This window comes from Humulus lupulus, chromosome 6, assembly GCF_963169125.1.
Source record: "Humulus lupulus chromosome 6, drHumLupu1.1, whole genome shotgun sequence".
NCBI classification, from domain to species: Eukaryota; Viridiplantae; Streptophyta; class Magnoliopsida; order Rosales; family Cannabaceae; genus Humulus; species Humulus lupulus.
Window position 1 is genome coordinate 6,455,145 of NC_084798.1, and position 13,051 is coordinate 6,468,195.

The following is a 13,051-nucleotide window of genomic DNA, read 5'->3' on the forward strand; positions in this document are numbered from 1 at the left end:
AATAGTGAAAAGAAGAGAGAAAAATGTGTAGAAGATGTTGAAAAAAAAAGATGAAGAAGAAGAGCCCCCCAAATGGTCTTACAAGACTCTATTTATAGGCAAAATATGGAAATTAAATTAATCAAATTAAAATAAATAAATTGATTAATTTAATTGTGTTGGGAAGTGGTAGGATAAATAGAGTAAGTGTAAGAGTATTAGAAAGATGAAATGTTTGGTTGGGTAAAAGATTAGTGAAAAGCTAGGGTAAAAAATAAATTAGGAATGTTTATTTAGGTAAGAAAAATAGGGAATAGTGAATTGATATTTGAGTAAAAAATATTGGGAATGAAAATGTGATTTTTGGGTCTTTTTGTGGCTGTTTTGGAGAAAATGGCAGCAGCTGAATGTTGGGCCTTTTTGGAGCTGGGCCCAAGTTGGTGGAGAGGCAGCAATGAAATTGGGCCTTGCTGAATGTTAGGCTGGCCCACGTTGGTGAGGCACTTGCTGGAAGAAAGGAAGTGCATAAGTGATATATGCATATGTGCATATGTTGATGTTGATGCTGATGAGTTGGAGACAGGAGGTGTGATGGCTGGTGAGGAGGGCAGGTGGGCCACGGCTGGGCTTGCTCTTCTCTCCTTTTTTTTTTTTTTTTTGTGTGCTGAAAATTTTAAGGAACCCTAACTCTAATAAAATACCTGTTGACTGCGTTTTTAGCCAACGACGTGAGAACGTCAAATACGATGAACGTTCAAGAGAAATAAAAACGACACAGACGGTATAAACAAGAAAAGTAAATAACACACAAGAGATTTTTATAGTGGTTCAGCCCCGATTGTTGGTAATAGCCTAATCCACTTAGAGTTGTGATTTATAGATCCGTACTCAAGATCAGATGGATTGAGCCAACTGAGTTTCTTCAGTACAGATTGCAAAAATACAAGAATTCTCTCTTATTTCAGCACTTTCTCTCTCTAGAATAGACAGACCCAATTTTCTCTCTCTAGAAAGAAGAAGCAGCAGAAGAAGACCCCTCTCTCATCCCATAAGCTCTCTATTTATAGGCCTGGGATCCTCAACTGATATCCCCTTATGATAGGGATATTTTATTATATTTATTACATTTAAACATTCAAAATTCGAAATGTAACAAACCCCCCATTTGTGGGAAGAATGAGAGATTCCCGCGTATGTTGTTGAAGCTGTCCGGAATCTTGACTTAGTCTCCTCTAGCTAGTTGATCCACCTCCTACTGACCACCCATGCAAGTGTTGGTCGGATGTGCATGGTGGTAGGACATGTTTTCGTGGGTTGAACGTGCATGGTGGTAGGACATGCACTTCTCTCCTCTAACATGGCACTCTCCTCTAGCATGCCATGTTCCTCCTTGAACCAATCTCCTCGGCTTCTCCTCGGACACAGGTGGTCCGAGGCAACCTCCTTGGCATCTCACCTTGGACAACATTGAGGCAACCTCCTTAGCACCTCACCTTGGACAACATTGAGGCAACCTCCTCCATGACATCTCACCTTGGACAAGTTCAAGGCATCCTCCTTTAGCATCTCCCAAACATGTCCGATCGAACATTGTATAGGTTCTCCTTATCAAAATCTAAGTCTTCATCCTCTTGCATGAGACTCCTCCTCCTTAGCTACTTACCTTGGACACGTTCGAGCCAACACTTAGGAAACCTTGGGAGGCTTGCCTCCTACACACCCTTGGGGTCTCTTAGGACCACATCCTCCTTGGGGTCTCCTAAGACCACTTTCTCCTTGGGGTCTCCTAAGACCACTCCCTTGGGGTCCCCTAGGACCACATCCTCCTTGGGGTCTCCTAGGACCACTCCCCTTAGCTCTCCTAGAATGCATTCTCCTTAGCCTCCTAGGATGCATTCTCCAATTTTTGGGTATAACATTTGCCAATTTCGAAAATATAAGTGTATTTATCAAATTTTACTTAAAAGTTTTTAGAACTCATTTTGGAGTCTTAATATTTTTGTAGGACACCCAAAGTGAGTCTTTACAAGTCACCACTTTTTAAAAAAAAAATAGTTATATTTTTTAGGACTCACATATATTTTTAGGACTCTTATTGCAAGTCCTAAAATGTGATTTTTAAGAGTCCTAAAAATTATAGATATATTTTTTAGGACTTACATTTAAGTGCGCGTCCTAAAAATATGTCCCGTAAAATATATTTTGTAGTAGTGTGTACCAGATTAGCATTGTTTTTGTGCACCCTACAAATATATATATATGGGGCACTCTTAATGGTTACTACTCATGGATGATTACTTTAATATTATACATTGGATTAAAATCAATGATCAATATTATGATTGTTAATTATTATTTCTAAAAATAAAATTTAACTTTTTCAAACTTTTAGAACGACTACCTGATGACATGGTTGTCACATATTTATTAATTAAATAATAAAAAAATCTTATTTAATATTCATTTTCCATTTCTTCTTCATTCCTTTTGTAGGTTTCTTTTACTGATATACCCTACACCAATTCACTTAAACACTAAACACATAAATGGTTAGTATTGTCTTTTTAACTCAAGAAAACAAATGGCTCTAAAAGTGCCACGATGCTCCTTTACTTTCTTTCTGTAATAAAGCCCGCCAATCAAAAAGGGGTCAATTCATTTATTCAAAAAGAAAGAAATCAATGTCTTCTTCGGTGCACTATTCTCTCTAAAACCAGAGAAGCTTCTAGGGCACAGGTTCAAAACCAGTAAACTAAACAGCCCAGAAAAATGAAAACAACCCAGAAGATTTAAGTGAGAATAAGAGGAAAAACAAAAGAGAAGAAAAACAAACACAGAGGGTTATCGAGGTTCGCCCAAAAATGGCTACTTCCTCGTCGAGCTCGCCTCAGGGGTGCGACTCAGTCATTTGCACTATAATCTCAAAGTTTCTGGTACAACAATGAGGATCCAAGCCACACAGTCGACAGGTAACCTCTGAACTCTGATCTCCTCTTATTTTCTCTCTATTTTGCTTATTTACACTTCTCTAACTATCACTCTTTTTCTTTCTTTGCATGAAACCCTAACGAGATTTACACTCTCTTTCTCTCTGGAACTTCTTGAAGAATGCTCACGGATCTTGGAGAACTTTTTACTGTGATGATATCTCTACCCTTCTCTGCCTTTACATATATATATATAGTGTTTTGTTCTGATGGAGGCTAAAGGGTGGTTAGTTATAACTGTAAATGGTTTGGGTTAATTTTCTGTTGTAAGTTGTTGAGATTGTAAAAATATATGTGATGTGTAGCTTATAATGGGATTTAAAATAACACATTTCATCCATTTCATGAGAAAAAAAATCATTTTAGAATTAATAGGAATAATTAATTTGACTATTATCTTTCTAACTAATGTTTATTGGCTATTTAATCTAAAAAATTCAAAATTATTGATTTTATATATTTTATTTATTTATTTTCTTTATTATTATAATAATTTTTCATTAAAAATTTATTTAGTAATTTATGGTAATAACTTTTAAAAAAATCTTCCATATATATAAATTGTCACATGTAAAAGAGAAAAAAAGTTATACAAAGAATGACTAGTTTGTCGTACGAGCAAAGAATTATATTCTATTCCTACACATATCACGTGTAAATAAAACTTTTTGTCATTTCAATATTACTTTTTTTTTTTCTTTTTGAAGGTATGTCTATCACTCTTTAAAACTTTACCTATTTATTTATATAAAAAAAATGTGTCGATGAAAAGACCATACTATTACTTATTCGTTTTTTTTTCTTTTTTCTGAATAAGGCACTAAATACATAATATTATAATACTAGTATTTAGTCCGAAACTTGAGAGTGTTGAATTATCACAAATGTATTAGACGGTAAAGTATATATAAATATTGAGATGCATGTCAATATATATATATATATATATATGAATTCTCTCTCTGATTATTTCATTGGTAGAGAAACCAATGATAATAGTATAGTCACTCATAATATAGTATGCTATATATATGCATCATTATATGGTGTTTTCATATATTATGTGAAAGGTATTCTAACGAAAAGCATGGTCATAGCCATGATAATGGAAGATCTTGTAAATGAGGTGAGACAGCCATTTTGAAGCTACAAAGGAAAGCAGTGCTATAGAAACTATGGCAATCTTCAATGCTTGGCCTTGTTTGGTTGCTGCAGCATAGCCAATCAGAGTTATGGAGATCACTTGGAGAACCACTTCCAACACTTTGAAACCCTTGTATGCAGCTTTGCAGCTACCACAGTTCACTACATGGCTCCAATACCTAAAAAGTGGTCAACTTCTTTAGCTAACTAGTTTAAGTATGTATAAGATCATTGAATAATTCTATATTACAGACATTTTGTGTTTCCTAACTAGTGCACAGTTTTTAGCGCGAATTTTTTTATAACGGCGTATATTATAGTTATTTAGAGCTCTTGCAAATTTTCAAGAAATTTTGAATAATTTACAATGCCGAAAACTAAGTTCAATTATGTTATTTTTCACGTGTATAAAAAAAAATTAGTCACGCGTGCAACAACCTATTTGAACCTAGTTTTCGGTACTGCAAATTATTCGGAATTTCCATAAAATTTACAAGATGCTCTAAATAACTACAATAAACACAGTCATAAAAAAATTACACCGAAAACTGTTCACGAACTAGAAACACAAAAGGTACGCACCGATCCTAAGATCATTATATAGTTTATATCATATATTTGTATAGATTTTGTGCATTTCCAAAAGAGGCTTGAAAATAATTGATGTGTTATACCTGTCCATAAGCTGTTCTCTAGGAGGAGTTGGAGGAAGAACTCCAGAGAATTTGCCTCTCCAATCAACCTGACCACCACCATACTTGTTAAGCCACTTTCTAAATGCAACCACATGAGCATCTGTCTTTGCTGGCACAAAACATGCTTTATGCCATTGCCCAACTCCAGCATCCATTATCTTACGCTCCTATACATATACATACACCAATTGACACATGTTAATTATACTAAAAGTATCAAAGAAAAAAAATGAAAGAGCTATATATACCTTAATAGATGATTATCATATCCTTCTTTAGCAATTGTTTTTTTTTACATATACTTTTAGTGTGATAGATTGTAATACATTAGTGCAAAAGTTATATATATGTAACGTTATTGCAAGTATAAAGATTTAGAAGAGCTACCTCAAGATGTAACAGATATGCATCAGAATCCAGAACTGTATTTATGGCAGCATGAGTTATCCATCTTGGAAATATTTTGTTAAACCAACGAGCAAAGTATCTATGAAAGGTTGGGGTCGATCCACTGAATATCAATCTGCTCTTACCAGGACTAATTGGAACACATATAAAAACTAAAGCCATCCTTTTTTGAAACCCCTTCAAAACCCAAAAACAATCAAGTAAAATTACCAAATGAAAATAGAAATAGAAACAAAAACAAACCCATTCACCACAATTTATAGATTGTTAATTACCTTTTTAGTCTCATTATCTTGATCTAGTTTAACTGGCATAGAACTATAGAAAACATATGGTGCAAAAAATTGGTTAAAACCAGGATCTCCCATTCCAGTAAAACCATTAGGGTTAAAACTTTCGAGAGTCATTTCCAGAGGTATGCCACCTTCTCTATCAGCCTTGCCTATTGATAAATACAAGTGGATCAATTCAAAATACATTGAACACATTGGAAATTTACGTGTCATTATAACTGTAACACTAACCCAAAATTTTATATATCAACAGCAAGACTAAATGACAAGAATCATAAGGTTTCATTTAAAAACCAATTGGTAATTAGTGGAGTTACGCATAATCTTATTAATGGCTCAATAGTCTTATACTTATTCTATGTGGGGCACCATACTCCAATATCTCCTCAAGATGGTAGCGATTTTTCGCTCACCAATCTTGAATTACCTGATCACAATTGACTCTTTTTCAGCTCGCTTATTTTTTTAGATCTCATCTCAAGTGTCTTTTTGCACTATGCGAATCTCGTGCGGTTTAGCTTACTATTTTGGATCTCAAGTATCTTTTTGCACTATGCGGATATCGTGTGGCTTGACTAACTATTTATATTTGTATGGATCGAATGCCCGCAAATGAATGACTTATGATATCATGACAAGAATCACGGGGCTCCATCTAAAAATCAATTGGTCATCAGTGAAGTCACTCATATTCTTATTAGTGGCTTAATATTCTTACACTTAATCTATCTATCCGAGACATCATATACTCCAATACTAAATGAAAGGATAAACCAAAGAAATTTAGTGGGGCATGAAAAATTTTATAAAGCTTAAGTGATTATTATAGGTGCATGAGTATAATCATTTTTTTGTTGAAACACAATTTGTAATGTCTTATATATCTCTTTCTTTTCCAAAGCTTTTCCATTGGGGATCTTTCATATTAAATATGAAGAAAAGTGAGCATAAAAATGTGAATATAAAATCAAAAGCTCTACCTGGTAGCCGTGTTTGCATCAATCCATAATGGGCATATGGAACATGTGCAGGGTCCATAAGATTCTCAATCATCACCTCATATCTGAAAATGTAATGGAAAGAAAAAAAGTGAAACAAATAGTCCAGATAACATAGTTTTATGATAAAGATTTTTGATAAAGATTAATCCTAGTAAAATGAAGCAATAATAAACATGATAGAGCTTTGATTTAGCCGATGAGACGAGCTCGATCAAATGAAATGTGAATAACTCGTTCTCCTTTCTTTGAAACAAGGAGCGCTTCTGGTTGGTTCTGTCAGTGCTTGAAACAATTTTTGTCTTTTCTATATTACTATATCTTTAGAGTCAACAATTTTATAAGAGAAACTACTGAACTCAATCACTTCCTGCCGTAATAGTGGAGTACAAAATAAATGAGCATGTAAAATCAGGATTGAAATTCTTTGTCTCATTTGTTACAAATTCCCATATCCCTAACCAATTAACCTGTAACAACTCAATTATTAAAATAACATACACCTCATTAAATTTAATAAATTTATATGATTAACAAAGAATGTAATTGTATATATAATAAATGAGATAGAAAATTTGAATTCATGATGGGCACATGCATATGAAAACTGTAATTAACATGAAGAGAAATCCTTTTGTTATTTTTTCTCTATAGAATAGAAATTAGAAAATGTAGTAGAATCATTAATTAAGACCTTGGCTTACCCATATGGCAAATCTCTATTGATTAATGCTGATTGAGCATATGATGGATCATCTATTTCTGCAATGTAGGGTGGTTTTTTCTTCATAATAATATTTTTGTATTTGGGATCAGTGTTTGGCCAAAACCATACAATGCCATTCTGCACTGTGCTTGGATAAACTGAAACACATGCTCTCTTGGAAGTGTGAACCTGCTTTTATAATAATTAACAATTATAATCAAGTTTTATTAGGACAAAAGTATTGTATTATCGTAATTTTGGAATCATTTCGTAAAAAATTAATGATTCAAAGTTTTTACTTATTTGAGCATACAAAAATAAACTAATACCACATATAATTATGATTCAAATTTTTTTAGTATGATAATGAATTATTAATTCACTTTCTCCCTTAAAAATTTTTTATTTTTTATTTTTCACTCTTTCAAAAAGTAAAAAAAAAAAAAAAATTCTTTAAAAATACTCTTTATTTTGGACAAGTAAGAGCAGTCTCAATGAGTGCTCTACTCTTTCCTTTAAAATACATCCCCAAAACATACATTGCTTATCTATTTTTTTCTCTATATTATTTAAATATTATATTTTCAAATATTTTCTACAACTATTAATCTATATATTTTCCAATATCAATCTATATTTTTTTATTATAATTATTAATATTATAAAATATATGATCAACTTACAATATTCTATAATATTTTTTATTTTTCAATTTTTCACTCTTTCAAAATGTAAAAAAAAAATTATTCTTTAAAAATACTCTTTATTTTGGACAAGAAATATATAAAAAAAAATTACATTAATTGTCGTTTTCTTACTTTTTAAAATGTATATAAATTTATATTCATGTAAATATAATAAAAATAAGAGAAATTACCCAAAATACGATAATTTATCTTTATTTTTTATTTTTACGGTATATTTTATATCTTTTCATTTCTATATGTAAATCTTTTCAAGATTACATTAAAAATAGTTTATTAGTTTTACTTTTACGTTTTCTTCTTTGTTGTCTCACTCATCCATTGTTTTTACATTACGTATTCCTGATAAAAATATTTTGTTCTTTTCTTTTATCATATTTATATATTATAGAAAAATAACATTTTGTTATTACCTAACTTTCAGTCCTATGAGTACTTGTTCTAAATAGATCATTGGGAACATTTTTCTTGCAATGACAATTTTGCTTACTCTCAAGGTCAAGAAGTTGATTTCTGCCAATTTTTTTTAATCTTTTTCCCTATATTAATTTATATATATTTATATACTCATGTTTTCATTTAAAACATAAAGGAAATGAACCAAAATCATTGTATAGATCAAACAATTTAACTTTTCATATTTTTTTGAAAAAAAATGAAGTAATAATGTACGATTTTGTAAGTCAATATCTAATATTTCTTTCGATTTCTGCAAATCTTTTTGTTATGTCCACTTTGACCGCAATTCATGCATTTATTTTTCATTTTTGGTTTTTTGTTTATCTCACATGCATCTTTACATCTTCTTTTATTTGGTCTGCCTATTCTTATTCTTCATTCTGGAGGGTGTACTTTCACAACTTTGATATGTTCATGTATTTCCCAAGTGTCTTCATTGCCTATAGGGTATTTAATTTCTTTGTAGGTAGCAACCATGACTTCCTTATTGTATTATGGAGAATAATATTGATAAGGATCTTGATTCATGTCTTTACAACACAACAATTGTGTAGGCACAATAAAGTTGATCCATTTTAAACTTGTTAAATCAAGTATATATTATATTATTAATATGGTAAAACAAGTAATCAATGTGTTTAGAAACATAACCAATCTTATAAAAACAATTAAATTAATCTCATTATTCAACCATATTAAAACTATAACTCTTAAAGCAACATATAATGCAACATGTTAAACAATGCTTGAGCAACCTATAAATCAACATGTTAAAAAATCCTATATAGCTACATATACTCATAAACAACATATAAGCAGTCCTGAAAAAAAGTTCCATGAAACAAATAGTAAACCGACATAAGCACTGTCATAATCTTCCATTCAACCAATTTCACAACAAATATATCTCACCAAAAAAAGTGAAGGTAACTAAATTAGTAATTCAGCCACATGGGAAAGAGTCCAACAATTACTAACAACCAACATCAATTGAAAAATAACCACATAGCTAAAGAGTCCAACAATGACTAACAACCAACATTAATTGAAAAATAAATACCAAATGTCACTCTAGTATAACTATCAGGTAGCAATAAAAAATTCTATATGACTATAGTAGAGTAGTTTAACAAAAACAGAGCCACATAAAAAGTTATACAATACTAAAGCATAAACTAAAATACATGCAACAAACCAAACACCAATAAAAAAACACAAATGAAAGATTATAAACATATAAACAAGCTCTCCAGCAACTCATGAAACTCCTTAAGCAACCCAACAAAGCAACATGTTGAGCATCTTATAAAATTTCTTAAGCAACCCGTAAAACTCCGTAAGCAACATGTTAAGCAACTTATAAAATTACATAAGCAACTCATAAAACTTTCTAAGCAACTCGTTGAGCAACCCAATAAAGCAACATTTTAAGCAACTTATAAAATTGCTTAAGCAACCCATAAAACTTCTTAAACAAACTATAAAACTCCTTAAACAATCTGTTAATAAGCAACTCATAAAGCAACTTGTTAAGCAACATGTTAAGTAACTTATAAAACTACGTAAGCAATCCATAAAACCCGTTATGAACAACTCAATAAAACAACATGTTATGCAACTTATGAAATTGCTTAAGCAACCCGTAAAACTCCTTAAGCAACCTATAAAACTCCTCAAGTAACATGTTAAACAACTTATAAAACTCCTTAAGCAACCCATAAAACAACTTTTCAAGCAACCTATAAAGCAACTTATAAAACTACTTAAGCAACTCATAAGATTATTTAAGCAACTTGTTAAGCAACCCATAAAACTTCTCTGTTTTAGCCTCTCAAAACAGAGTTTTTTTTTTAAATAAATAATGAAAGTTATTTTATAATGAAGTGATGGGTTTCTTTTTTTTTTTTTTCCTACTTAAAGTATTTGTTTATATGTTTTTACAATTACTGTGTATATAGTTTGAACTATATATATATATATATATAAAAGAGCAAAATAGATGAATTTGGTATATATAATTGAACTTGGGGTTAACAAATGCAGTAGAATTCATCAAGTACAATACAACCTAGTATCTAATATTTTCTATAAATATATATGACTAAAACAGTGCATAAAGCAATCATCTTTGTTTGAACCAGGAAATTATTGAAAATAGGTATAATTTTAGATATATATATATATATCCTATAGAGTAATTAGTACATAAGTGAAAAATAAAATATAGTAGCAAAGAAGCTTTCTTAGCTAAGACGTAATCTTGAAAGAAAAACTTAAATATATATATTAATGAAAGAAATTTTTAATCACCGTATAAATGAAAAAAAAAACATTGTTATAGATATGTTAATGAAAAAACCCCTAAAAATAAAATTATTAAAAGTATATAAACACTATAAATTTATTAAATTAAATATTATATATTATTGTATTTTTAATATAAACTATATTTAATTGTTTCCATAAAAATATTTTTTAAGAAACTTTACTTAAATAATTTTGTACCTATATATAGCTAGTGATTTTAAAAAATCACTAACCGAATAATTTTCCATATATAAATGTAGGAATAAATATTATTATGATGTATCTATATTAAAGTATTATGTAAATATAAATATTTTAAAGTATATATATATATATATGATTTTTTTTTTTGGTTCAAGTGAAGAATTTGCTGCACCTACTTTTAATATTTGTTTTTATTTTTTTATTTTTATGAAATCTTAAATTAGATTATTTTTCTAAAAAATATATTTAATATTTATTTTTCCACGGACCAACTTCATTAAAAGAGTGGGTAATTAATGTTTTTAATTTTTTTTTTTATAAAACTGGTTTAATAATTGTTTTATATTTTAGTTATACGTCTTTTTTTTAAAAATAAAGTGTTAATATATTTATATCAAATAATTTTGGGTCCAAAACTTAGAAAATAACTGCATTCCGTTTCTCTAAGAACTTTGCCAAACATATAATAAGTCAAAATATATGGAAAAGAGAAGAATATAACTATTAACAAGAGAAACATACAAAAACTTTTGACTAAAGAGATATATATATATTATATTGTACCGGAGGGCCATCTGGGGGTGCTTGAGGGATGAACTTGCAATTACCAGAGCCATTGAAGCACCAACCATGGTACACACACTGCAATCTCCCCCACTGATCGATCCTCCCTTCTGATAATGGAGCCAACCTATGAGGACAACTATCATCAAACACCTTCCAAACACTCTCATTCTTGTCCCACCACACCACCACATCGAGCCCCATCACCTTCTTCCCATGCGGTCTCCTCTTGTCCAGATCACAAACCGGCATGATCGGACACCAGTTGCTATACCAGTCGAATTTCTCATCTGGGTTCTGAGTTTCAACCGCTGGCTGAAAAGGGTCAGTGAGATCTGTCGAAACAGATGAAGAAATGGAAGTGAAAAGCTTGGATCTTGACACAGTAGTCCGTTCACCAAACGAAAAAGATGAAGTGGGTGGTATTTGGTTGAAGTTGGAGTGAAAGAGTTTCTTGTCAAGTCTGGATGGAATAGCATTGGGAAGAGAATGAAGTGTAGGGGTTGCTCTGAGAGCTACCATGGCTGGTTTGTTTTTACAGAGCTCAAACACAACAGAGCTTGATGAGGTTGAAGTTGAAGGTGGTGGGTTTCACATTATTATTCTAGTCTTTTTTATGACACTTTCAACTAATAAGCATTCAACACGTGTCACCATCACAAAAAAAAAATGATTAACTTAGATTATATTGATGAACACATATTTAAATTTAAAATAAAATATATAAATTACATTTATTCCCGCATTATGTGTGATGTTAGACACTTTTTCTGTCCCATAATAATACTGTTGTTGACCAGATAATGTATTTTTAATAATTTAATGAAAAATATTTGAAAAAATCTACAATAAGGTTGGCTTTTTCAACTTACCAATAAAGTAAATCAATTTTGACTATTTTATCTCGGTGTTCGTTGTATTCGTAGGTTTTCTCCAAAATTTTTAAAAAGTATAAATAATTACGGTGCTCAAATCGGGATTCAATTATTCTGTTGCATGAATTTTTTTTTTAATACTTGTGTAAAATAAATTTTTTGAACCTGATTTTAGTACCATAAATAATTTTTATTTTTAAGAAGTCTCCTATGACTAACACAAAACATGGGATCATAATTAATTTATGTGTCTAAAATAAGATCATATCCTACCAATAAAGTAAAAAAAAAGCCTACTTAATACTCTGAACCCTTTTCAAACATGTTATTATGAACTGAGTTTGTTTTTTAAAAAGATTTATATTTTTTTAGATTTTGTATTTTAAAAAAATTATTTTTGGATCTTATATTTTATAAAATAGTTCAAATAGATTTCAAAACTTAGTTTTAGTGAAGAAAAAATGAATATAACAGCATAATTTTTAAGCAGAATAAATTTATTTTTATTCTGAATTATTAATTTAATAAATTATTTATAATTTTTGTTAAATAAACTTTGGTCAAAATTGAATTTATAATTTCATTTGATTTATTTTATAAAGCATAAAATTAAAAAGTAATTTATAGAACACAATAGTATTTTTGAGCAATTATTTAGATGTACTTATGACCTTATGACAAGACCTTAGCATTCATTTGTTCAAGCACTAATCCGAGCCTCCATTTGGT

At 30.3% G+C, this 13,051-nt stretch overlaps 1 protein-coding gene across 2 annotated transcripts; it reads right to left on the reverse strand.

The window, feature by feature from the left end:
• Positions 1-3,814: 3,814 nt before the first annotated feature.
• Positions 3,815-12,021, reverse strand: LOC133781543 (protochlorophyllide-dependent translocon component 52, chloroplastic-like). 2 transcript variants are annotated; one of them, XM_062220580.1, is made up of 7 exons: positions 11,448-12,021; positions 7,208-7,398; positions 6,486-6,568; positions 5,488-5,654; positions 5,192-5,389; positions 4,784-4,971; positions 3,815-4,288 (listed from the first exon to the last, which is right to left on the reverse strand). In XM_062220580.1, the coding sequence occupies exons 1-7, from the start codon at positions 11,967-11,969 to the stop codon at positions 4,042-4,044; spliced, it is 1,596 nt and encodes a 531-aa protein (XP_062076564.1). In that variant the 5' UTR covers positions 11,970-12,021; the 3' UTR covers positions 3,815-4,041. The 2 variants fall into 2 exon arrangements, with proteins under 2 accessions (XP_062076564.1, XP_062076563.1); XM_062220579.1 differs by having other exon boundaries at positions 7,208-7,401.
• Between the last annotated feature and the right edge of the window lie 1,030 nt (positions 12,022-13,051).